The sequence below is a fragment of the Passer domesticus genome, chromosome 6 (assembly GCF_036417665.1).
Source record: "Passer domesticus isolate bPasDom1 chromosome 6, bPasDom1.hap1, whole genome shotgun sequence".
NCBI classification, from domain to species: Eukaryota; Metazoa; Chordata; class Aves; order Passeriformes; family Passeridae; genus Passer; species Passer domesticus.
This window is the reverse complement of record NC_087479.1, coordinates 23274154-23299616: the sequence shown is the minus strand read 5'-3', so window position 1 is coordinate 23299616 and position 25463 is coordinate 23274154. Positions and strand designations below refer to the sequence as shown.

At 50.7% G+C, this 25463-nt stretch overlaps 2 protein-coding genes across 6 annotated transcripts; one reads left to right on the top strand and one right to left on the bottom strand.

The window, feature by feature from the left end:
* Positions 1-286: 286 nt before the first annotated feature.
* On the bottom strand, positions 287-10963 carry PROX2 (prospero homeobox 2). 4 transcript variants are annotated; one of them, XM_064423837.1, is made up of 5 exons: positions 10836-10963; positions 3389-4969; positions 2763-2870; positions 2143-2337; positions 287-2043 (listed from the first exon to the last, which is right to left on the bottom strand). In XM_064423837.1, the coding sequence occupies exons 2-5, from the start codon at positions 4895-4897 to the stop codon at positions 1858-1860; spliced, it is 1998 nt and encodes a 665-aa protein (XP_064279907.1). In that variant the 5' UTR covers positions 4898-4969; positions 10836-10963; the 3' UTR covers positions 287-1857. The 4 variants fall into 4 exon arrangements, with proteins under 4 accessions (XP_064279907.1, XP_064279906.1, XP_064279908.1 ...); XM_064423836.1 differs by lacking the exon at positions 10836-10963 and adding an exon at positions 6920-7089; XM_064423838.1 differs by lacking the exon at positions 10836-10963 and adding an exon at positions 6562-6896.
* DLST (dihydrolipoamide S-succinyltransferase) lies at positions 8844-25090 on the top strand. 2 transcript variants are annotated; one of them, XM_064423840.1, is made up of 15 exons: positions 8844-8976; positions 13331-13364; positions 14548-14596; positions 15642-15697; positions 16045-16119; positions 16513-16568; positions 17260-17371; positions 17890-18045; positions 18318-18403; positions 19065-19162; positions 21016-21146; positions 21714-21787; positions 22640-22723; positions 23252-23419; positions 23879-25090. In XM_064423840.1, exons 1-15 carry the CDS (start codon positions 8908-8910, stop codon positions 24011-24013), a joined length of 1383 nt encoding a protein of 460 aa, XP_064279910.1. In that variant the 5' UTR covers positions 8844-8907; the 3' UTR covers positions 24014-25090. The 2 variants fall into 2 exon arrangements, with proteins under 2 accessions (XP_064279910.1, XP_064279911.1); XM_064423841.1 differs by lacking the exon at positions 8844-8976 and adding an exon at positions 13189-13230.
* Positions 25091-25463: the final 373 nt, after the last annotated feature.

The following is a 25463-nucleotide window of genomic DNA, read 5'->3' as shown; positions in this document are numbered from 1 at the left end:
CTGAAGTCATTACTGCCTCAGGAATACCACATTCATGGTACCACCAGCAGCATTTATTTGATGTTGTACACAAGTCCAGCACCTTAAGCTTTGGGATATGTCTCTGTGTGCCTCCAGCCCCTCCTTCCTGATCCTCACAAGCTGCACTTCAGAGCAGACTAACCATGAGGCACTGGCGTGAGGGGGCAGGTTTAAAGGAGCTGATGTTAGTTACTGGAGCCTTCCTGACCCTACAGAGATGCTGGCAGAAGGAATGCCCTTTTTCTGTGGTGTTATTTTTCCCAACAAAAAGCAAGAAACTTCTAGGATAACTCTTTAGAACAGATGTTATCAAATAGGTATACAGGGATGTAAAGGGGTAACTTAAACAATGTGTTTATTTTAAAAGGAATCATGTAAATTTTGTGTTGGGGTTGTAAAATATACAAACTTGGAGAAATAAATACACAAAAAGGAGCAGGAAATCTGGTGGCCACACTCGTAATGGGGAGAACCATTTTCAAACTGCCCCTGTTTCGGAGCTCCCCACTGTGTCCTGATGTTGCCACTTCTTTACTCCTGTAGATGCATTGCCTATGGATCACCCCAAGCATTCATCTGATGCTGGAGCTGTGCTTCTCCTCTCAAGAGTCACTTGCTGCATTCTAGTACCAGCTGACACCTTACAGCACCTCCAAAATTACCTTGGCCTTTTCCCAGTCTTCTCCCTGAGGGTTTTGTGTGAGTTTTATTGCTCATCACTGCCCTCCCAGTGCCCTCGTGCCATACCTCTGTCAGGACTCCCTCCTCTTCACAGCCTTTTCCTCTCCACTGCCACCTCTGTGAGGATTAGAGAGCCCTTAACACAAAACACTTCACCATGCTCCATCAGGTAGAAAAGTGGTCACTAAGTCTCGGCCACAGGATAAAGAAACCTCCTTGAGTTTACAGCCCTTACAGCAATGGGGTTGTGTATGTCAAGGCCCAGCTCTTCCCCAGCTTGTGTTAAAACCACAGGGACTGATGGATCTCAAATAACATTCTTCTCTTTCACCAAGGGCAGGGTGCAGAACAGAGATGCTTGGGGCAGTTTTGCCAGCAGGAACACAGTGTGGGAGAACATGGATGGGTGTTTAACATGGAGCTGTCCTCCCAGGTGATGGGCTGATGGAGACTCTTTGGAGTGCCAAGAAGAGCTGCCTGTGCAGCCTGCTCTCCTCCAGCATCCCAGAGGATGCTGCTGGGGAGCACACACCTGGTTGGCCACAGCACACAGCTGCACAGGGGGGTCTTGTCTGACAGCACAGGGGAGGTGGAGGAGAGTGTTATTCTTGTTGGCTAGAACAAACATAGTTTTTACATATCCCAGACAGGAACAACTATCCCCATGGAGTGCTCGAGCCGCTGGAATTCACCAGCTGTTTTCTTTGGACACTGGTGTGTTGTATCTGGACAGAAACTGAGTCATGCTTTTGGACTCAGTACATCCGCTAGTCTGCTGTGCCAAGGAAACTTTGCCCACTACTAGGACCTCTTCCTGTTTTATAAACAGCAAGGCTGTTTGCCCTGGTTTGTGACCCTCTGGAAGAGAGAATGAAGGCGGCTCAGTCAGGGTCATAGGGAGATCTGGGGCAGGGCAACTTCTCAGGCTCCAACCTGATGGTTTCATCTCTGTCCCTCCCTTCTGGCAGTCCTCACCAGTTCTGAGCAGCAGAATACAATGCACAGCATAAAATCCCAGCAAAAGAGGCAAGTGATAGGCCTCACCTCAGGAGCTGTCTCAGAGAGAGAATACCCCAAATAACAGGTGCTGTACAGAGTGCCCAGGAGGTGCACATGGTGGCTGCACACACAACCCAGGGCTGCTTTCACAGAGACTCAGCTGTGGAGCAGTTCTTGGGAGCAGCCAGCAGCTTTGAACCCTTCTGGGATGTCACTGTCTAGTTTGGAAATGATTTTGTAAATGGGTTTCTTCCAGGAGGGGTCGGCATCCTTGCCTGCCCTGACGGCACTGAAGAACTCCTGCAGTGTCAGGCTGGCCACCTCCAGGAACCGCCCTGGCACCTGCAGCAAGACAGCCATCAGCCAGTGACACCCCCATGTCATGGCTCCTCCTTACCCCCACAAACGCCAGCACCCCCTTTCCCCAGCCCCCCTCCTCACCTCGAAGTCATTCCCCTTGTTGTAGTGCATGTTGAGGGCACGGAAGAGCTCTGAGTCCCGGGAGACCTGGAGAGTACAAGCATCCACAACTCCCTCCAGCAGGGCCTGCCGCGCAAACTTCTCCACCTGGATGTAGTAAAACTCACGGAAGTTGCTGAACCACTTGATGAGCTGGGAGGTGATGCAGCGGCTGAACTGAGGGGGGGAGCCAGAGGATGGTGTTAGGCCAGCTTGGATCCTCCCTACCCATGAGCTCCTGCAAACCCAGCCAGGCACTGCTGGACTGGCCCAAACCCTGCCCCAAGCTGGGGCAATGACATCAGCGTGTCCGAGGTGTTTTCTACACTGAGATTCCAGTGCCCTGCAGTGAGAAGGCACATTCATGAGATAGTTTAATCTGAATATCTCAATTGCACAGAGTGAGGAGCTGACAGCCCATGTCTGTCACCACGCTGTGCACCTGCTCCTGGGCAGCCCATGCTGAAATGGGTGCTGTTCCTCATGTCCTGCCAGCAAGGCAGGGGGTCACAAGAGCAGCCCTTTCCTCATGGTTCCCCAGGTTAGGTGCCACACCACACCAGAGCCGCGCCCAGCACCAGTTCTGGCTGCTGCTCCTTTACCTGCACATCAAGGAAGTAGGTCTTCAGCAGAGTGGAGCTGGGGTAGCGGGTGAAGAAAAACATCAGCTTGGCCTTCTTCAGGTGCCCGGGGGTCAGTGCCTCCTGCATCTGCCGTGGGGTCAAGGAAAGCCTACACGTAGCAAACCCTGAGCTCGGCATGTCCCTGAGCACCACCCCTGACACACGCACGCCCACTGCCCTCCAGAGCCCCCCATGGCCTGTCAGGGGGGCAGAAGGGGTTCATCCTTGGCTGGACAGCCACTGGTTTTTCCCTTGAGAATCCCTGAGGAAGCTAATGCTCCTCAGAGCACTTCACAGTCTTGTGAGAACCAGAATTTCCATGAGACTCCTGTTCATGGTTTAGGATTACCGTATCCCTAGTAAGGCCCAAAAGGAGGCTTAGTAGCTCCTGTCTTGTACCCACAGCTATGCTACAGCATCTGGCCAACCCTGAGGAGTGGCAGTGCCCCTCCATGGCTCAGGACTCCTTTCCTGCCCACACCTGTTTAGCCCTCTGTGGAGGAGCAGGGACCTTGGCCTTACAGAGACCAGCAGGGGCAGTGCCCAGCTCCAGAGGACAAGGGGAGCACATTCCCCAGGGACCTCTAGCTGTCCCCAAAGGATATGTGGGTCGAGGCAAAGGGTGCTCCATCACTTGCAGCTGCCAGCTCACCGTGGCCATCCCTGCCAGCTGGCAGTAGTGCCAGGCTCTCCATGCTGGCAGGGCCCAGGGGCAGGGGATGGTGCTGCTGCTGTCTCACAATCGATGACCTCAGTTTAACAGTTCCCCAGGGCAACTTGAGGGGCTCTGGACAACCCCTCTCCAGAGCAGATGGGCTCTCAGGAGAGTCGCTGCCCCAGAGGCTGTGCTGGCCATAGCCCAACAGCTGGCTCAGCAGCTGGCTGTGCTGGACAGGGGTGGCTGAGCCCAGTGAATAACCCATGCTGGGTACCCGAGAGGATTTTCTGACCCCCTTTGAGTTGAAGGAGGCAGCATAAGAACCCAGGCTCTTCCCCAAAACTCCTGGCAGGACCTCAGCCTGGGGTGAGCCCAGGGAGCCAGGTGCATTCATAGGAGATGGCTTACCAAGTGGCTTTCTGCATTTCCCACCAGCAGAATACTCTCTCCTGGCTTCTGGCCCCAGCATCGGAAGGCTGTGGTGCTGCTTCTGGATGTGGCTGTCTGCCTTTGGCCAGACTGTCTTCAGGACAGAGTCCACTACCTGGGATGTCACCACAGACAGCTCATGCTTCAGTGCCTGTGAGAGTACCCTCACTGCCAAGGGCAGGCCACCTGTGTCACCTCTGTCCTCCACCTCCTCCAGCCCACACACCTCGAGGACACTCCTTCTGAGAGGCACTTTGCGTGGGTTGCTGCTGGAAGTGGCCCTGTCCTTGTTCAGCCTGTCTTCAGGCTTTCCAGGCAGTGGCTGCACTTTCTCAGAATCTTCCTGTGTTTGGGCAGCATCCTCAGAGTCACAGACTTGGTAGAACTTCTCCTGAAGCCACCTCAGCTGCTGCTCTAAAAAGCAGAGCTGCTCCTTCAGCTGCTGGCAGCCCTTGGCATGGGAGCTGCCCCCTGTGGGAGCCACTCTTCCAGCTGCCCCCGTGCCCTGCTGGGGCACCCTTGGCTTCCTCTTGCTCTCCTGGGACATCTCACCACCTCTTTCCCTCTCCTGCCTAACCGCTGCCTCCAGGCTCGAGTCAAATGCCTGCGGGGTTGGTGGGAGGCTCATGCCCTGGATGATGCTCTCCACCCTGGCCCGCTTGGCTCGTACGTGCTGGTCACAGAGCTGCTCCCGTGGGTGCTGGCTGGAGAGCTGGTCCCCATCCCCAGCACAGGGCACAGGAGCTGGGGCACGGGGCCTGGGGAAAGCCAGGGCTTGTGCTTCTTCTCCAGGACAGGCACCACATTTGTAGTCATGAGGCAAGACCACTGCCTGAGAGGAAGGGAAAAAGGTTGGATCCAGGTTCCTGCCAACCACTGTGTGGCTGAGGAGCTGTGGTATCAGGGACGCACTGGGGGAAGGCAAGAGAGAGTCAGTCTGGAAACAGGGCTCCAATTTCAGCCCCTGGCCATGCCCTGGAGTGGCACAGTCTCTATCCTGATCAAAGCCAGTCCTGCTGTCCATCATTTCTTCTTCCTGCCTGGACAGACTGGCGGGCTTCCCAGGTGTTTGATGCTTCAGCCTGCTAGTGCTGTGGAACTGGGGAAAGAGCAAGAAACAGGACCTCATACAGCAGTTTTCCAAGCACAGGGCCAGAGATGTTTTTCTCCCAGATTTCCATGGCATCCCTGCTCTGCTGCAAAAACTATTTCACCAGGGAATGACCCAGGCAGAAACCTCCAAGCACTCCAAAACCTGTAAGCAGACTGTCAGATGTCACATGACAGCAGCAATGCCTTTGGTACCACCACACCTCCCACCTCCCAGCCAGGCATTCATCGTGCCCAGAGTACATTTCACCTGCTTTGGGCCTGGCAGTGCCTGGCAGCACAAACTTCCCACATCACCAGCTGCATCTGCACCACAGGCATTTGGGGAAGCTGCCCTCTGGACTTGTGGACTCTGCTGTGAGGGCAGGGAGCACCCGGCAGAGCTCTCTGCCACGTAACCCTGGGCAAAGGGTGGGCTGGGGTGCTCCTGGGTGTTGGCAGAGCACAGAGCAGCAGCTGCATCCCTGCTGAAGCTGTTCACACAGCCAGACAAGCCACGGGTGCTGCCTGCTTCTGCTGGCCCCAGCAGCTGCCAGCAGAGCCCCAGGGCACGGGGAGCGGTGGCAGCACCTGGGGCTGGGCCAGCACACACGGGCTGGTGCAGAAGGGCACAGAGAGGGTAAAGTGCAATGTGACTTGCTGTGAGCAGGATACATCGAGATGCTCAGGCTAACTCAACATGGGCTTCCTAAGTGCTTGGCAAAACACTGAATAAAAGAAATGAGGATGGGGATTATCAGGGGAGAGAAAAAACACTGAGCCAGCAGCCCCAGGCTTAAAATTGCCATGCTGGCTCCAAGCAGGGATTCACAGCCTCGGCTCATTCCTCATTTGCACAGCTTTGAAAAGAAGGTGTAAAACATTGTATCCTGGGCAATTATACAGTAACCCTCCCTGTGGGATGTTTCTTCCTTATTCACATTAATTGCACCACCAAATTAGGACAGCTCTTTTCTGGATACGTTTAAAGTCTGAGATTCTTTTGCTATTCCCACAAATCATTTTCAACACCATCAATCTCCTGTCCCTGGAACTGCTCTGTGCCAAGTCCTCAAGGCAGTGTAGAAAATGGGTTTCTTCTCAGGGGTTTTTAGCAGGTTGCCTTTCTTCAAACACCCTGAATTCCAGGCAGGTGCCTGGGAGAGCTCTACCTTTTGCAGAGCAATAGTCCTGACAAACCAAGTATTTTCTGGGTTATCTGACACCACATGTTGAGCTGTGTTTCATTTTCCTAAGAGTCTGCAGTAGGGTCTTTCAGGCTGCTCAGTTTATCCACAGCCAGCACAAGGCTGGGGTGCCAGCAGCTCCCAACATCCTGCCTTGCCCTTGTGTTACAAGCTTCAGCATTGCCTGCAGCTGCCTCTCAGCCTGCCATCTGCACCCAACGAAGTCACAAACACATTGTGACTTTGCAAATGTGACAACAAACACATTGCAGTCACAGATTCCATCCAACCTTAATCCTTTCCTCAATGGTGTGGTTCTGTAGCCTCACTTGTTTTTCTACAGAACCACCTTTTTTTGACACCTGCTCACAGTTTCTCTCATCTGCTGCGCTCAACAGCAAGGTCAGGAGCTTACCTGTCCTCTGGGCTGAGGTTTCCCAGCCCCTGGAACCTGGGTGATCCACCCCTTTTAAGCAGATCAGCTCGGAGCTAAACCTCCACCTGCTTAAGGTTTCCAGCCCCACGGTCTTTCTTCTGGAGATGTGGAGGGAGGGAGCAGAGCCTCCGGTCCCGGGCTGTGGGTGGCCCTGGCTCCGCTCACAGCATCCCCGGCTCCGCAGGACCAGGAGCTGCTGCCCTGAGCAAACTCCCCCTGCCGATGCAGCTCTTTCCGCACGGAGTTAACAGGTGCGTGCTGTGGTGCCCACTCTGGCTGGCAGCTTTCACTAGTGCCACCCTCCAGAACACTAAAAAGCAGCCGAGTCTCCTCCTACCTGAAGGAAAAGACAGGAACGAGCCGAAGATGCCCAGAAGCCGAGGGCAGTGTGCCTTCTCCAGAGCTGAGCCAGCCCTCACGGGCTCCCTGGGCGCTCCTCGGTGCCACAGCCGTGCAGGGAGCAGCGTGCTGTCCGAGCACTCTGTGCCGAGCCCAGCCGAGCCGAGCCGTGCCAAGCCGAGCCGAGCCGAGCCCGGCCGAGCCGAGCCGAGCCGTGCCGTGCCGAGCCGTGCCGAGCCGTGCCGAGCCCAGCCAGCCCCGGGAGCGCGGTGCCGGTCCTCCGGCCGTGCTCAGGCCTTTAAAGAGGGAGTGGGGAGGCCGAGGCAGCCAACCAGCTGGGAACGACTCCTGAATATGCAGATGGCCGCCCGGCGGGTCGGGCCCCGCGCCCGCCGCCCTCCCTGCCGCCCCACAGGCCCGGCCTGGCTGCCCGGGTGGGCAGGCCCCGAGGAGCAGTTCCCCTGGAATTTGGCCGGAATCCCCGCTCAGGACCCAGGATGGTGAAATGCTGGCAAAGACGCCAGGCTGACAAGCAGTGCCACAGCAAGGAAGGAGCCGGCCAGATCCCACCAGCTCCCATCTTCCATGGGAAGCGGCCAGGCATTTCCCACATCCCGCACCGTGGGGACACGGAGGCAATTTAGCTGTCCTGGAGCTCTGCAGCATAGGACGTGGCCAAGAAATGGGACAACACAGGAAAAGCAGCAGCAGAGGGTCCCTGGCGTGTCACAGGGTGCTTTACAGACAGCACCAGCATCGCTCCCAGCGGAGCACACCCCGAGCCCAGCCCAGCACAAACCCGCCTGCCCCGCAGCACGCCTGGGGCTCAGACACTGCTCCTCACGCAGGAGCTGTGGGTGCGTGGGCAAAGCCTGGCCAGGCATGCCCTCCTGGGGCTTCACCTGCTTTGCTTCCGCACGCTAACCGGGCACGGCAATGCCTGGTGTGTTCACTGGGCAGGCAGGAGGCTCTGGCTAAAGGCAGCTGACGTCAGGTGGGCAGCACTGTTCAGGGATATTAGCCTTCAAAAGACAGGTCACAGAGAAATCCCTGGCACTGAGCCTTTCTGGCTCAGTCACCATTAATTGCAGCAGCCAGCTCATCCTCAAAGCCTCAGAGACTATCCCCTGTTGATTTTTATTCAACCTCTTTCCTTTGAAAATGATCTCATATTTTGAAGCTTGCAGTTAACCATTCATATATTATTGAGCAGTGGCTAAATTAAGCACATGTGCATAACCCAGACTTGGCTCCTTGAGAGATGCCTGGCTGTCAGACAGCCCTTTGTAACTATCCCAGACTGATTCTCAGAATCTGTAAATAGCTTCCTTGGGTTTTCTTCCACCTGTGGTTCCCTGCATGGAAGCAGGCAGAAAACAGAAGCCAGCTGGGGAATTCTCAAATGTTTTCAACATACAGAGCACACCTGGGGGACAGGGCTCACTTGAGGACTCCTTTTGCCGTTTGGCATGGCGAGATGTCCTCATTGCCCGTTTCTATCCGTGCAGCATCCCGCGGGGCGATGCCTGCGGCAATGTCAGCCACGGCTAGCCACGGTGAGCAGGGAAAACACGGCCACAGCTGCCCTGCAGCGACCCAGAGCTGCTTCAAAGAAGAGCGTCGTGAGTCAGCACTCTTCGTAATGCCCGGGGTTATTTATTACACATACACACATGCCGTTACATGTAATAGCAGCTATATATATATATAGATACGTGTTTATATAAGCATATGTACTACGCAGCTATTTTACATGTCTGTGATCTATAAGCAGTTGTTATACAGGATGTGTTCACACCTGTACCGTTACACGTACGGTACCACACAGCAGCACTGCGAGCAGGCCGCGGCCCCGCCCGCCATGGTCCCGCCCGCCTGCTCCCCCCGCCCTGCGGCTTGGTCCGGCCCCCCGCGCTTCCGCCTCGCGCCGGGCCTGCTTCCGGTGTCCGCCCTGCGGCCCCTCCCGCCGCCGCCGCCGCCGCCGCGATGGTGCCGCTGTGGCGGTCCCGCTGCCTCGGCCGCGCGCTGGGCCGCTCGCTGCGCGCCCTGCGACAGGTACGGCCCGCGGGCACCGCCGCGGGGAGCGGGGCGGCGAGGGAGGGCGGCGGCGGGGCGGGCGAGGTCGGCGGCGCCAAGGGCACCGGGACGCGTCCCCTGCCGCCCGGCGCTCGGCACCGCCGCCCCGGGGACGCGGCGGGGCCGGGCACGGGAAGGGGCGGCGAGGCTGTCCCCCAGCGGGGGCAGCGGGGAGCGCGGCGCTGCCCCTTCCCGGCGGGTGCCGCTGCCCCGCTGCCGGGCCCGGCCCCGCGGGAAGGGCGGCGGCGCCGGGCGGCGGGACGGGCTCCGAGCGAGCCGCGCTCGGGCTCCGCCGTCCCGCCTGTCCTGGCTGCGGCACCTGCGGCCCTCGCTGCCGGCAGCCGCCGGCCCGCGCCGGCAGAGAGCCCCGGCCGGGGTGCGCCGGTGCAGGACCGGCTGCAGGGCGGTTTGCGGCTCGGTGTTCGGATCCGTGCTGGCCCCCGGGGCGGGCATTGAACCGCGGCAGACCGCGGTCACCTCTGCTGCCTGCAGCGTGGGCTGACAGCGCCCGGTAACCACCTAACCCTGCGGCTGTCCTTGGCCGGCTGGCTCCTGTGCCCTGCTCACACATACTGCATTTGAGCAGCAGACACGCACAGCTTCATGCGCGCACACGTGTGTGTGCATACCTACGGGATGAGAAGGATCGCTTCTCTTCCAGCGACCAGCTGGAGCCTTCAGCATGAGACTTGATTTTAGACATCCTGTGAATGTAGGCGGGCAAGTGTTGACAGCTGTTTGTAATGTAATGACACCTTTGTGTTTATAAATGAGTGCTTATACTGCATTATGAACAACTTACAAGTAACTGTATAGTTAGAGTTTGTTATACATATATGTAGAGAAAAATTGTTCATAATGCAGTTTAAACAAGCTTATTAAAGTGGCATTTTAGCAATATTTAACCTTTGTCAGCCCTCAGTGCGATTGTAAAGAATAGGAAGAAGTCAGATGGAATATTCAAACCTTTTACAAAACTAGTCTGAAAATCAGGAGGTTTTAGGCTGAATGCTAGTTAACCTGTTAAATGGACTGGAAAAATTATAGTAGTAGTTTGATTTCCATTTTAACAACGATATGGGAAGTAAATTTTGATTATGATGTAATACAAGATTTTTGGAGAGATAGAAAGAAATTCCAGAACTTGGCAAACCTCTGATGGCAGAAGTGAGAACAGTAGACATGTACAAAATTCAGAGGTGGAGGATTGAATGGGAGAATAGTGGAGTCAGTGAGGGTGAGGAAAGGTTGACTGGGTTTTGACTGTCTGTAAAAGAAGAAAAGGCCCTGAATTCATATCAAGTAGAAACCATGAATGTGCATCAATAGCCTGTAGCACGTAAGAGTCAGGGCAGGGGCAGGCAGACCTTGAAGGCCACGTGAAGAAGTCCAGAGAAGAGCTAGTCTGGAAAAGATAGGTTTGATCAGGAGCTGCATAAAATGCTTGGAGAATCAAATCCTGTTTATCTGGGCAGGAGTTTGTAAAGAACTTTTTCTTCCCTCTTTGATGCTCCCCTCATGCTGGAGGAGTTCTGAGGCTGTTGTCTTGTTAACAGTGTCCACCACTCAGCATTGTTATCTCCAGCCCATCTTGGCACAGTTATATACTCCCATGCAGTATGTCATTGTTTTGATACCCATGAAAGCCCAGCACTGGGGTTTCCACGTGTAGCAGGGGTTTGTGCTCATCCTTGTGGAAGCAGCAGCTGCTTTGCTCTCAAGAAGCCATGGCTGGAGAACCAGTTGCTGCTTTGCCTGTTGTTGGAGCTGCCCAGCACTGGCCTTCTGGTTTGCCTCTGTTGAAATGAGCTGTACTGTCAAGTTCATAGATTCCTTACCTGAACTGGTCCCTCACTGTTGGTATACAGGCTGTTGCTTTAGCTGATGTGTCCATCCTCTGTTTCAGTGTGCAGTGACCTGCTGGAAGGTGATGGCTCCTTGAAAGGTGTGGCCTGGGACGGTGCATGCCAGGGTCACTTTGACGTAATAACAGTTATAAAAACAATTCTGAGAAGTCATGTGAAACGAGAGGGGAATATTAATCACTTGGTACATGAGTCACTGGCTAATTGGACCAAGACTTCTTTCCCCAAGTGAAGGCTGTCTTTTTAAACTGACCCAAAGTGCTAATGCCACGTGCAAAACTGAAATATTTCCATTCTCACTGAAAAAGCTCCAACAGAAGGCAGAGGGCAAATTTAGCCATGTGATCCAGGAAGAGGTGCAATCAGAATGATTCCTTCAGGGAAAAAAGGGAACAGGAAGCAGCCCTGTCCAGTGTCTCCTGAAGCTGCTTGTTCATCTGAGGTACTGTGATTAGGAGACAGACACACAGCAGTTCTGCAGAACGTAAGCCAGAGAAATCACAGTATCTTTTATTAATGGCTTCCTCCTCACATGAAGCTCTTCTCCTAATTTCTTAACCTTAAAGGAAAAGAGTAGAATGATATCAATTTTTTCCTTAATTTTGCTGCAGTTGTAGAACACAGACTTGACACCACTGGTGGAAGAGAGCTGCAGATGTTTTTTCACAGCAATTATTTTAGGATGGACCTTTAAACTTTCCATTTTAACTCCACAGTAAACTGGTCCTCAGCAAATAAAATTGTCTGGTTTTGCATCAGTCTGAGGCTGTTCCTTTCTTAACAATTTATTGTCTGGCATGCTAGGAATGCACTTTTTTTAATAGAGCACCCAGGGAAACATTAATGGATAGAGGGGAACTCAGGTCACTTGATACTCAATTTATGATTGACTCCATGCTATCTGGGACACTACAGAAAGTGGGAAAAATTGATCAATACAAAGTGCTGAGGATTGTGGTGCTCTAGAGAGCTGACCCAGTGGAGTTAAGTTGGAGTTTGTCTTACTGATCCTGGCTTAGAGCTGGCTCTACACAAACCAGATCTGAACTAGCAGGGGCCAGTGCTGCACCAAGATTAGGCATTGTAGCGCTCCAGATGACTCTACAAAGTCTGCACAGTGCTTCCTGCCTTCCCTTCCCCAGCCTGACCCGGGGCAGGGGCTCCAGCAGGCTCTGCCAGAAGCCGGTTTTGCAGAACTGTTGGTTCAGGATCATTGATCCCTGCCGTGAAGTGGCAAGCAGGGTGGCTGCGTGGTGTTGGGCTGCAGCTTAGCAGCAAGTCAGACTGGCTGCCTGCACCCTTGGCACAGCTAATTATAACCCTGTTGAATTGCCCATTGATCATTGAGTTGTCTCCGTGTTAATATCCAACAAGTCAAATCCATTATGAGCTTGGGTAATTAAACCACCAAAGGGGGGGCTTGATTCCAGGCCTGTTAGTAGTTTTGATATAAAGTGTTCATAGAATGTTTTTTTTAGGCTGCAGCACTCAGTCCTGTAGATGGTGTGCCCAGCTTAAATATATTGTTGGTCCTTGGTCTCTGTTGTCTTGCCACACAACTCCTCAAATTATTTTGATATTTAAGGTCAGTTATATCCCATCCTACTTGCTTTGCTGAAGCTGAAATCAGGGCTTGTATGCAAACTTCAGATGCTGAAGGTGTGACGGAAATCTAACTTTTACCTTAGCTGCTGGATAAGGGTGCTTTGAGCTCTTGCTGTCATTCTAAGCCAGTCAAGTGTATTTCCATCATGGCTATGGTGCTGTTTTCTAATTGCTTTTAAAGAGTTCTTATCTTCTCCAATCCTGCAGGTTTGATGTGAGACAAATATGTAATAACAGTAGGGGGAACTAATTGGAATATTTTTAAATGTGTTCTACTTTTGAGCGTTGTTATGCTGAGCTAGGAGTGCAGTCAATGATTACACAGGTATGAAGTGAAACATCATAGAATGTGGAATTCCTGACTAACTGACAGCAGTAGAAATTCTGCCACTGGAAGGAATTCTGGTCTTCTGGAGTTCAAAGGCTCCATAGCTTTAGAAAAAAATTTAAAACCTCTAGATGCTGCATTCATGACTGTAGGAGTGAACATCATGGGATGTTTTATCATCATATCCAGTAGCTACCTTTTACCTTCTCATTCATAGCAAATTCTATTGGAATAATCTGTTCCTTCTTAAAGAGGAAAGTGTGCATGAGAAGGTCAAAACTTCTGGATCCAGAACTGGAAAATGCAAGCACCAAATTTAACATCACTGCATCATAAAGCACCCTGGGAGGAGACAAAGGATAAAGAAGGGCACAGGTGTTCTCCTGCTCTAGCACAGAGAAAAGTGGAATGCCTGCAGACTGGAGCATGGGAATGGTGGGTCCTGTGTCTGATTCAGATCTCAGGGAAAAACCAAAGTCCTTCTAGGATGGGATTATCTTCTTGCAGTACTGATACATCCTTTTCTCTCTGACAGGGAAACTGTACTCTGGCAAGATGCCCTCTGTCTGGTGAGTCTTACACTTTTATTTCATTTCAGGCTACCTAAAAAGAACAGAGCTGGTTATGGAGGTTGGTAATAGGTCTAATTGGGGTTTATTTCTGTCAGTCAGGTAGGGAAGAAGCAGTGGAATGAGCTAAGTTTGCATGGGAGTGCCTCCCTTGCCTGATGTACATGCTGCCTGATCCACTTGGCTCTGGTGAAGATTTCACAGCAGCAGCACAGTGTATTTCAGGCATTGCACTTCTCAAAGCACATGCTGTAGCAGAGCCCTAGCTCTATGATAAACTCCTTTGAAAATGATGGATGGATATTAAGTGACATGTTAGATCTAATGTGCCTGTGAACTCTGCTTCAATGCTTAAACTGTTTTTCCTTAGAGCTCTGTTTTTTCTAGCTGTACTGTAGAAATTGTGCTGCTTTTTTAAAAAATCAAGTGGGGAAATGGTTCTTCCCTCTGGCATTGTGTAATTGAGATAATTATGTCCTCCAATTACTATGCTGACTCTCTTTAAGATCAGTCTGGAAAACTGCCCAGTGCCCTGTAAGTGACAAAGGACAGGAGTCCAGTTCATAATAAAAAATGCAGTGTCAGGGCATGTGAGCAGTGTGGGAAGGGGACAGTGGGGTATCTGAAACTGGGAAGTTGTGCAAGTATTTCCCTATTGTGAGTTTTGGAAAATAATTTTCTCTGGGCAGGGAGTGGGCAGAGAAGAGGGGTGGTGGTGGTTCATCACTCTGCCCTACACCCTTTTATCAGTCCTTTCTTTCCTCTTTGGCTGTCTCTGCAACTGTGAGGCTTTCTGGGGTGCCTCTTACAGGGCTGATACCTTGCTCCATCCTTGCATGGGTGTGGATAACACAGCAGTTCTGGAGGTTCCTCATAGCTCTTTCCTGGTTTTGCTCTGAAGGGTAGCTGCTGCTTTGTTTGCCCTTTTCAAAGTTACCCTTGTTAGCTTTGTTGTCAAGCTGTAACTGTTTTCCCCATCCCTATAAATCTAGATGAAGGCAAAACCACTGTTTTTAGCAAGCTCTGGCCCTGTTTGATGGCACTGAGGTGTCTCTGCATGGATATATTCCCCATTTGGTCCCAAACTTCTTTCAGGGTGGGCAACAGTTTCTGCCTTCTTTTATCTGATGAGGGTACCTGAGGGCTAGACAGCTGGATAATATAACTCCTTTCTCATTCACAGGTGTGTCTGGGAGCCAGGGACTGGCTTACCCAAACAGCAGGAAGCTTGTGTAAGTACCCACAGGAAAACTGCCATGTGGGGAGACTGGGGCTGCTCTAACCATGATAAGATTTGAGGTCTGAGGAACAGAATATGGTTGGCTGTCATGAAATCCTTGTAGAATTGTAGCAGTATGGCGATAGCCCTTAAAAAATCTAGGTTTTGCAGGTTGGAAACTGAAAACAAGCTTTGTCTGCAACCAGATACTGAGACAGGGAAGGGACAGGGATGAGGAAACCAGAAATAATGGATTTCTACTCTTTGATTATCTGACTAGAGGTGGTGTCTGCTCTATGATGGTCTCCTGGTAGATTTTCTGTCAGCAAAGTGGGGTCATTCCCAGAGCTGTTGTTCATATGTTGGGGTTTGCACTAATGAGGTGGTCTTACAAAAATGTATTTGGGAAAATAACCAATAAGAGTATATGCATAAAAGCCTGAAATACTTTGAAATCCTTTGTTTGTACAAAGTAGCCTTTGCTAGAGGAAATGCTAAAGCACATTTGTTTCAGTTTTCCAAATGTGATGTCAGTAGATATAAAAATCATCCTTAGGAATGCTTGGGATTGCTAGCTCCCTGTGAAGAAACATGGTGGAGGAAAATAGCTGGTTTTTGGATGTATTGCCATAGGCAATTTATGGTGCTTTTTTTTTTTTTTTTTGAGCAATCTTAACAACTTCTGTGGATATGACAGTCCTAATCTGGAGGTAAAAAAATTGTTGCTGCCCTAGTCTTGGGCATTATTTGGGCTGGCCGGGTCACCCTTTGATCAGTATGTAAACTATGAAGGTTCTGTTGGGTTGTGTGTCTAAATGGAAATTCCATACCTGTCAGTTCTCCCTGAGTTTCTGAGAGCACTGATGATGGTAGGATGCAATGCTTCCTTTCTTACTGGATTGTTACAGCTTGAGCAGTAAATAGGAGTCCTTTGGATCAAATACATCAGAACAGCCAAGCCTTTCACATCAGTTAAGCAAGTGTAAATTCTGTATTTGAGCTTGGAGCTGGCAGCCTGCAGAGTTCTTCTGTGTTCATACTCTTCTCTCTTTCTGCAGAGTAAATAGCTCCAGTGTCTTCGCTGTCCGCTACTTCAGAACCACCGCGGTACATAGTAAGTAAAAAGGCAGGAGTCGGCGTGATGCTTCTTTTGCTACCTCTTGCTGTCTGCCAACAGCTACCTTCCATCCTGGTCAAGGCTCACTGCTGTCCTGCCTGCATGGATGGCTCAGGGTTTATATCCTCAGGGCCCTAAAGATTTTGTCTGGCATTCCTGTCAAAATTTCAGTCAAATGTGAATTTCTCTGGTGTTTAAATGTTAATCAATGTTGAAGCGAGGAGACGGACCGCAGTTGATGTCCGATGGCCTACCTCCTTTAGCAGAGTTGTGACGACAAGAATGAGACAATACCTTACATTTTTGGCTCTGAAAGCAGTCAAGTCTGTTTGTCTCTCCCACAGGGGATGACGTGGTTACGGTGAACACACCAGCCTTTGCAGAGTCAGTCACAGAAGGAGATGTCAGGTGGGAGAAAGGTAAGCAGTTGCCTCTTCCCTGAAATTCTTATCGCTGTTACTGCTGTGTTGGACACCTTGGGGATGCATTACAGTTTCACTGGCTGACATCCTGCTCTGTGCCTTTCAGTCTATGACAAATAAGGCATTGAATTGCAGCTATCCTAAGGGGTTAAGAATTGCAGTTACTGCCTCATCACTTCTCTGTCAGGGATAGTGTTGGATGAAGGGAGATGTCTAAGCTGGGATCAGACTCTTAACTGTGCAGTAGATTGCTTGAGCTAGTCTTTTCTTTAGAAGTTGTGGAGAAGTGGGATGAAGAAGTTATGGGTTAGTGTGGGAAACTGCTGTGGGTAAAGAGGGGAGGCCAGAGCAACCTCCCTCCTCACAGTGGTCTTCATATCTGTCATTCAGCTGTTGGAGACACAGTGGCGGAAGATGAAGTGGTGTGTGAGATTGAAACAGACAAGGTAGGAGTTTCTGGATCAAAACTTTTTCTAGTTCTGTAGCAGGTACCCTGTGTGGCTTCCCTCCTGCTAAGAGCTCCTAGAGCCTGCAGGCCCTGACTGTGTCTCCTGCTCTCTTTATGGAGAAAAGCTTTTCTCATCTAGTATAAAACTTGCTGTGCCTTAAGTGAGAATTCTTGATAACCCTTACTCATCCATTTGATTTAATCATCACAGGTGTTGTTGATTATTGGAGCTGTAATTTTACTCCTCTTCCAATTTGAGTGCTTTGAGTTTTGAAACCTGTTTGTGCTTAAACAAAGGAGAAATCTGCAAGCCACAGGTTGTCTTCATATCGTGTAATTTAGGCTTTAAGTTTATCACCCCTGAAAGGACTGTTAAGCCTTGAAGTTGTTGCTGAATTCTCTTCTGAGTTCCGTTTCTAGCTTTGCTGTCGGGAAGATGCTGGCAGTGGGTCACTTCTTGACTCTACCCTGGAGATCAGGCTATACATTACGCTGCCAGCATCTCCAAAGCTTCTAACTATTGTCACAAAATCCCAGTGGAAGGTGTGAAAACTGGTGCAAATAGTGTGAGACATAGCTGCTGGCTGTGCCAAATTACAGTGTGTATCTGCACATATTGGCATCTTCTCTTGGGCACTTGGTCTCCAGCTGATGCTTGGGAGAATTTCACTGATTTTCTTTTTTTTCAGACATCAGTGCAAGTTCCAGCCCCAGCAGCTGGTGTGATTGAAGCCCTTCTGGTACCCGATGGTGGCAAAGTGGAAGGGGGGACACCTCTATTCAAACTCAGGAAAACTGGAGGTACGTCAGGCATGTATAACTTGCACAGGCCTTTGTGTTTCTACCAGGTTTTTTCTGAAGATTTAAGCATTTAGAATAAAATGCTTTTTAGCATTTAGCAAAGCATTTAGAGGGATCCTGAGAGAGGTTAAATAATTCTCCATCTGCCTTTGTAATGGGAAGAAAATACTCCTGTTGTCCATTAGAAAAGCATCATTTTAGTCTTTCTGAGGGGGATCTTCTCTTTTGTTCCCTCTGGAGGAGACTGAGCTCCTAGCTATAACTAGTTGAAAATTCCCCTCACTCCCTTCTGTGCTCTCTTCTCTGTAGTAGCCAGCCTCCTCCAATGAGGAGGTCAAGGGTGTTGATGGTAAAACACTCTACAGTGGCATTCTCTTGTGGTGACTTCTGTCAGCTCAGCAGTGCTGAGAGCATAAAGGCACTCTGCCTGAGGGTTTACTTCTGTTTGGTTGGTTGGACTCACAGATCTCTGCCAGTGAAAGCTGGTGCCCTTACCCTGGTTCTTCCTTGTCTTTCAGCTGCTCCTGCCAAGGCTAAACCAGCAGCAGCCCCTCCTCCTCCTGCAGCCCCTGAACCTGTAGCTGCGCCTGCTCCCCCCCCTGCTGCAGCACCAATTCCCACTACAATGCCACCAGTGCCGCCTGTGTCAACTCAGCCCATCGACAGCAAGCCAGGTGAGGCAACAGCCATTTGTTCCTCTCCTCGAGTCTCTGCTTTGGGGCAGAGTGTATAAGGTCAAAGACATCAAACAGAGGCATTTATGGTGAAGGCCTTCCACAGTATTGCCTTGCTTGCTCCAGACTGGATTGCTCAGCTATGCCTGGAACCTTTCCAGCAAGGCTGCTTCCATACTGTGTCACTTAAGAAAGGAGCTCAAATGTGCTTTCTGCCTCAGGGCTTTTTCTACCTGGCTTCTGTTTTTGACGGATGTGTTTTTTACCCTCAGTGTCTGCTGTGAAGCCGGCTGCAGCCCCAGCGGCAGCCCCTCCTGGGGAGGCAGTGCCCACCAAAGGTGCCAGATCAGAGCATAGGGTAAGCTGTGGGAACGGGGACCTTGCCAGCACGTCTGTTGCTAGGTGATAATCTGTTCTGGCTTGAGCTTGCCGGATGTGTCCATATCCACCTGTACACACCCAGCTCAGTAGAGCTGTGACAGGTGGGAAAACTCTCTGCATGAGGGAACCACTTACAAGTGGTGTGGAGAAAGAGCCTGGACCAATCTGGCACGGGTCTTTTCTAGGGAAAACTCTTGTCTTGAGCGCTGCTGACTCAGGACAGAAGGACTCAGTGTGATCTTGGTTTGTCCACAAGCCCTCAGCAGAGGGTTGAGGCTGCTGAAACTGCCTTTTGCATTCTTAAGAGAGCATGGTCAAGCAACCTGCTTTCTTAGCAGTCTTGCTCTTCTCACATTAGCCACATGGAAAGCTATGCATGCTTGGAGGTCTTGAGGAATGCAGAGGTCAGAAGTAGCTACACTGTGATGCATTTCAGCACTGCTTTTCAAATGAACTGTGCATTGAGCTGAGCACTGAAATAAACACCTCAGCCCATTGTGGTCCTGACCCAGAGTGAAAACCTTGGCCCTAGGCATCTAGTCAGTCAGGTGGCAAGAGGAGGGCCTTTTGGGTTTCTTGTGCATTTTGCCCTTGGATGAGCTTTAGGCAGCTTCTGCTTATACCTTTTTAATTTGCAGGTGAAAATGAATAGGATGCGTCAGCGTATTGCTCAGCGGCTGAAAGAGGCTCAGAATACTTGTGCCATGCTGACCACTTTCAATGAGATTGATATGAGGTGAGGAGTAAACCTCTTTTTCCTTTTATGAGCAGAAACAGATTAAGGCAGTAATCTTTAAACAGCAGTCAAAACCTTGCAGGTTTTCTTTGAAGAGACTGGCAGCATGTCTTTTGGGCCCTCTTTCTTAAGTATGTACTGTAGTCTGCGGAGCTTCTTCAAGACCACATTGGTGTTGTGGTATGAGGGGGTACATAGCTTCCTAATGACCTGTCATTCCTTGGGAGTCACCTGCTGCTTGTAATAGGGAGAGTCTCTGACTCCTCTTCTGTGGGCTTTTTGGTGGAAGACTGGTAAATGTTGAGCAGAAGAGCAAAAGGGACTAGGATCACTTGCGTATAGTGGCTGTTAGAAGACAGCAAGATGTAGCATCTGCTTTCTGCCACTCCACCAGGTTACTGCTTTTGGAGGTGTTTAACTTGCAGTGAGTTGGTTCTTCAGGGCTCATCAGCCTTTCAGGTGAGCATTGCTTAGGCCCAAGGCCTTTGCTGTCAGATGGTACAGCTTTCTAGAGACAGACCAGCACCCTTCCCCATCCTCTCAAGCAGGTGGGGGGCTCCTGACTCAAGTGCTTGCATGGACTGAGCACACTAATGTCTTTGGAGGGTGGGCAGCTTATGTTACAGTGCATTAAGGGGAAATTGTGCCCAAATCAAATTGCCTTGTGAAATCCTATGCTACTCCTTAAGACAAAACATGTAAATATTTGGGTCTCAGAACAATAAGGCTGACAAAATAGTCTTGATTGGAGGGAAGTGCTGCAGCTTTATCTCCTCTCAGAGGCTCATTGAGGTGTCGCTTTACGCCGGCCTGGGGCTCTCGTTGCATCTGCTAATGTGGTTTGGATTGATTACTGTGAAGTTGATTTGTGAAGACCTGTGCTGGGGCCTCTTGCTTCCCACGGGGGTCAGTGTCTGAAAGGAGGAGCCCTTAATGAGGCAGTTGCATAGCAAGTTGTATCCTCATTGCTGCAGCCCTTGTGTCTTGGGAGGCACTAATGTCTTTGGGCAGTAATCCTAACTCTAAACAAGGTTAGACACAGGAAAACAAACACTCCAAACCACAGAAAATCCTGCTCCTTGGTGAAACTCTGAAGGTCTCTGAAGGGGGAAGGGATGAACCATGCAATTCCATGGCATCTGATGTTAGGCTAGAATAGGCAGAGCTTGTAGCTGCAGCTTGGTTGATGTTTTGTAAATGGCCTCAATTTTGATTAATAGAAACAGTGGGAAAACGTGACTTTTCTGGTCAAGAGCTATGGGTGGACTGGCACCCACTACCATAGCTCCTGGGAAAATTCCTTTCATATTCACTCAATTTACAAAGCCAGAGAGTTGGGTACAAAAGTGGTGTTGTGCTGTCTGGTGCTGAATTTGCAGAGTGGTTGAGGTCTTTTCCTTTGATCACTTTGATTTTATTTCCTGCATGTTTACTGCTTTTGCCACATCTTGGTTTTTCACCCTTCTCTGTCAGTCCAGCCACACCTGCATTTGCTGTCTGTGGTGCCACACTGGTATGAGCACTGTTGTCTCCAGAGAATAGGTGGCAACATCAGGCCTAAGCAGGAAATATACCATGCCACATCTTGCTTCTGTTCTTGGCAGTGTGGTCCTTGCAGGTTTACCTTGGCTGTGGAGCTCGTGGTCCAGGACCAGTTACTGTTTGATCCTTTGGCAGGAACCTTAGAACCCTGTTTATATCACACATGAAGGCTTTTGCAGCAGACTGGAGGTTTCCCATTGGTGGTGCAGATTTGCATCCTTGGGGCTGGCACTGAAATCTGTTGCAGAGTGAGGGAAGAGTGTTTTCTTGGATTCCCTGTTCACCAGCATGTGTTATCATGTGTTTCGCAGCAACATCCGGGAGATGAGAGCTGTACACAAGGATCCCTTTCTGAAAAAGCACAACTTGAAGTTAGGTTTCATGTCAGCTTTTGTGAAAGCTGCAGCCTTTGCTCTGCAGGACCAGCCTGTTGTGAATGCAGGTGAGTGGTGACCCTTGCTGGTGACTTGCCTATCTAGGGAACATGGCAGAGTGGGGGAAAGCCAATGGCCAAGTCTATGGCAGGAGTAGTAGCTTGCAGCAGCAAGTCAAATGCACAGAAAACATGGGGACAGCCCTGCATGCTTCTGCTGATTTTGCTAAAGCCACTTACATAGGTAGAGGACAGCTTGCCAAGAGGGACTCAATTAGGAAGGGATGACCAGGAGTGGGGCTGGGGCCTTGCATATGCAGCTTGCAGAGGGCAGAGCCTGCTGGTTGGTGTACAGGTGACTGCTGTAGGCACAGTGCAGTTCCTGGGCGTGTCAGAGGTGCTTGCTGAAACACAGAAGAACAGAATAACCAAGGGGAGAATAACTGAGCAGGACTGAGCTGTGTGGACTGTTTTCTTTCTGTCTGTCCTGGTGCCTCACCCACAGGTACAGCAAGGAATCATTCTTCTCTGGAGTTATGTTTAAGCTGGACATGAGCAAGTTGTTATGATTTTTTCAACTGTCAGACCCTTGATCTTAGGTTCTGCATATGTAACACAAGTTTTTTCTCTTTCTAGTGATTGATGACACGACCAAAGAGATTGTGTACAGGGACTATGTGGACATCAGTGTTGCTGTAGCAACTCCCCGGGTAGGTGCCTTGGATGCTTTGTCCATGCTTCCCGCAGCCTTTCCTATGGGATGATCATATACTTTGAGCCAGCTCAGCTTTGTACTCTGCTGCAGCAGAAATTAACTGATAAGACTGATTCTAAAAATGAGAATCATTTATGGACTGCTGAGATAGGTTTTGAGAGAAGGTGGAGGACCAAGAGTATTCTACCACTATATTCATCTTAATAAGAGATCTGGTAATAGAGTCAATATAGATCTCAGTTGTTAATGAGTAAGGCCAGGTTAGGGAAACCCTTTCTTGTCATGAATCCATGACATAGGCAGTAAAAGCTTTGAACGTCCTGTCCTCTGGCTAACTTTGCTGTGCTGTTCCACAGAGATATTTCTGTCCAGGGAGAGTATGGGATGGAGTTACAGATGTTGAATTAGTGAATTACCTTCTTGATTAGAAGATTCTGCTATGAAGCAGAGGTTTCAAAAGGACTAAAGTTCTGTCACTGTCTTCTCCCAAAGTCAAGGGGAGGCCCAGCAAAAAGAGGTGAGAGAAAGAGGTGCCAGCTGAAATCTCCCAGTGCCTCACCTGGGAATTTATCAATGTGGATCTGGCTCCAGACAGGCTTGGTTGATTTCATGAGATAGGCTAGCAAGGGCAAAGATGATGGCACAATTTAAGGTGTCAGCCTTTGATGTGTGTCATGCCAGGTTTCCTGTCAGGCTACCAGGGTGTGAGGCAGCTCTGCCAACCAGCTGCTGTGGGCTGAGGGGGAGGCAGGAGCTCTCTGGGGCTGTGTCCAGATTCCTGCCGCATGACAGCTATCTGTGTGTCACTGCACTGAATTTGCTATTCACGGACTTTGCTTCTCCCCAGGGTCTGGTGGTCCCTGTGGTTAGGAATGTAGAAAACATGAACTTTGCTGACATAGAGCGTGCTATCTACGAGTTGGGGGAGAAGGTAAGGAAAGTTTTCTGAGGAGGGTTGGGGGGAATGGAAAGATTTGAAAATGCTGGATCGGCATGTATTGATTTGGTCTCTGTGTCGTCATCTCTGACCTCTGACACACTGAGCTGTGCTGTGGGGAGTGATCCAGTTACATGTTTGGCTGTGTCTTTGCCTTCTAGGACAGCTCTACTTGTTGCCCATCCAGAAGACTACAATCTGTGCATTAGTGACATGGTATACCTTCACCTTTGTCTTTAGAGGCCAAGGCTGAACTGCCCTGGAGTAGAAGTCCCTGTGTCTGTCTCCTGCAGAAGCAGGAGTTGGAAGCAAAGGCGAGAGAATCCTTCCCCAAAGCCACTAGGTGTTCGCTCTAAAGACAGGATGCAGTTTTCAGCAATTTGTGCTGGTTTTCAGCTGAACAAATCAATAAGCAAAGCTCTTGCAATCAGTATTTATTCCTGGAGAGAGTGGATGTCCAAACCCTCGTTCTTTGATCTCTATGATCTGTGTGGCTTTCTAAGACCTTATTTTTATTTCTAGGCACGGAAGAATGAACTGGCCATTGAGGACATGGATGGCGGCACTTTCACAATCAGCAATGGTGGGGTTTTTGGGTCACTCTTTGGAACACCTATCATTAACCCACCCCAGTCTGCCATCTTAGGCATGCATGCCATCTTTGACAGGCCTGTGGCTGTGGGAGGCAAGGTAGGTGGACCTGCACAGGAGGTTTTATGGAACAAAGGACGGGGCTTAGCAGACTGGGGACCTTTTTCTAAGGGCTTGGTGTCACTTCTGAAACACTTCAGTGTGAAGAAGGAGCAGAGACTAATGGGTATAGGGCACCTTTGCTGGCCCTGGTACTTGCCTGAGCTGTGGAGTGGACTTTGTCCTATCTGTAAGTGGGCAAACTGGTTGTAGTCTCCTTAGGTGTGGGAAGGAGGAGGTTATAGCCTTTGTGATAGGGAATGGTTCCAGGAAGGGCCCTTATCTTGTATATGGCATGGACCCAGCCTGGGTGTATGGGTAGATAATTTTGCCAGGCAGGACACATCCAGGAGGGCCTGACTGCAGGATTCGGGGTGGGAAAAAGCCAGGTCTTCCCTGAACTGACGGAGGGGGCCATGCAGGCAGGAGCACTGAGCTCTGTCCCCTGTCCCTCCTCAGATCGAGGTGCGGCCTATGATGTACGTGGCGCTGACCTACGACCACCGGCTCATCGACGGCAGAGAGGCCGTGACCTTCCTGCGCAAGATCAAGGCAGCGGTGGAGGATCCCCGCGTGCTGCTGCTCGACCTGTAGGGCAGCCACACCCCCACACCACCCACCCAGGACAGGGCCGCAGCACCAGCAGGGACGATGCAGGGCATTCGGGAACTGGCAGGGGTCATTCCAGTCTTTCTCCTCCGCTGTGATTGGAGCTGTCCCAGAGGGAATTACGGGGATAGCTCCTACCTCCTTTCCTCTTTTGTTTAATGAAGGTTTAGTATCTCACAAGAACTTGCCGTGCAGTGGGCCAGCCACTGAATGGCACTGCCTTTCCAGAGCCATCTGTGTGGCATCCTCTCCCTCGCAGCACCAAACTCTCACCTCTAGCTTGTCCTATACCACTGGAAACTGCTTGCTGCTGCTGTGCTAGGGTACCCTTCCCTGCCCCTCCATGGCAGGTTCAGCTTTACTGCCTAGCACTAAGGTTCCTGGGAGGGAGAGGAGAGGAGAGGAAAGGCTACTGTCCTGTCCATGTTTTGCTTGAAAATATTTCACACTCATCTGCCTTGCAAGGGTGGTCTGACCCCGAGGCCACTTGCAGGAAAAGTTTTGGTCAGAGCAGGGCTTGAGGTAGGTGTCATGCTTCTGGCAGTGCCCTAGTTACACTCCCTCCACAGACAGTAGCACGGGGTGGCAGCTCCTGTTCTTTCCCTTGGCGATTGTCTTTCACCAGCCCAGTCAGTGTGGCGTGAACGTTCTTGTTGGGGTGGGCAGAGCCCGTGACCTCTGTGGAGGTGGCACCGTTCCTGGGGACAACCCTTTCACCATCACATGCCCGACACGGGGGTGAGAAGCAGCCCCCAGCAGCTGCCCTTGGCACACAGCTCACTGGCGGTGGGTCTGCCTGCTGGCTTCCTGCGTGCGGGGGCTTGGCTGCTCCAGCACAGCTGGGGGGCCAGGCCTTTCACTGTCATGTATATCCCAGCCCACGGGTGCTGGTTTTGGGGGGAGGGGGGCAGTTCTTAATCTGATAGCGCACACATGAATTGAGGGGTGAGGGGGTTGCTAGTGCCTGCGGAGTCTATTACTCTTACCCCCTACACAGAACTTGTAACAAAAATATTTAACACAGCGGATTTTAAATGAAATAAAACTGTGCAACGACTGCAAGGTGGGGTGTGTTTGAGTGGGCGAGGACTCTGGCATCAGCGGCATCCTGAGTGCAGTGCAAGAGTCCTGTTATCTGGTGGTGAGAGAAAAGGGGCAATGGGAGCTGAGCCCATCGCTGGTGGTACTAAATTGAGTCTTCTGTGCCTGTGAACACTGCTGTCCTCAAAGTCTCTGCCAAGGAATTGGCTCTTCCCAGCACAGAGGAGGTTTTTAGGGCTGGAAATCCTTTTCTAACAACAGAACAATTGCAGATGGTGAGGAATTCTCAGTATTAGCTAAAGGGCATGATGGCCAAGAGGGAGACCTGGGACAGGCTCATAAAGTTTTTCAGAAGTTGAATTTTTACTGCTGCAACGGGGAGAGTTGTAATTCA

Coding starts and splice junctions, on each gene's coding strand:
- PROX2 (XM_064423835.1), bottom strand. CDS start 5,056: ATGCCATGGAAATCTGGGAGAAAAACATCTCTGGCCCTGTGCTTGGAA. Junction 2,338..2,762: donor CCTACTTCCTTGATGTGCAG/GTAAAGGAGCAG, acceptor TCCCCCCCTCAG/TTCAGCCGCTGCATCACCTC. Junction 2,044..2,142: donor ACAAGGGGAATGACTTCGAG/GTGAGGAGGGGG, acceptor GTCTTGCTGCAG/GTGCCAGGGCGGTTCCTGGA.
- DLST (XM_064423840.1), top strand. CDS start 8,908: ATGGTGCCGCTGTGGCGGTCCCGCTGCCTCGGCCGCGCGCTGGGCCGC. Junction 16,569..17,259: donor GTGAGATTGAAACAGACAAG/GTAGGAGTTTCT, acceptor CTTTTTTTTCAG/ACATCAGTGCAAGTTCCAGC. Junction 23,420..23,878: donor CTGTGGCTGTGGGAGGCAAG/GTAGGTGGACCT, acceptor GTCCCTCCTCAG/ATCGAGGTGCGGCCTATGAT.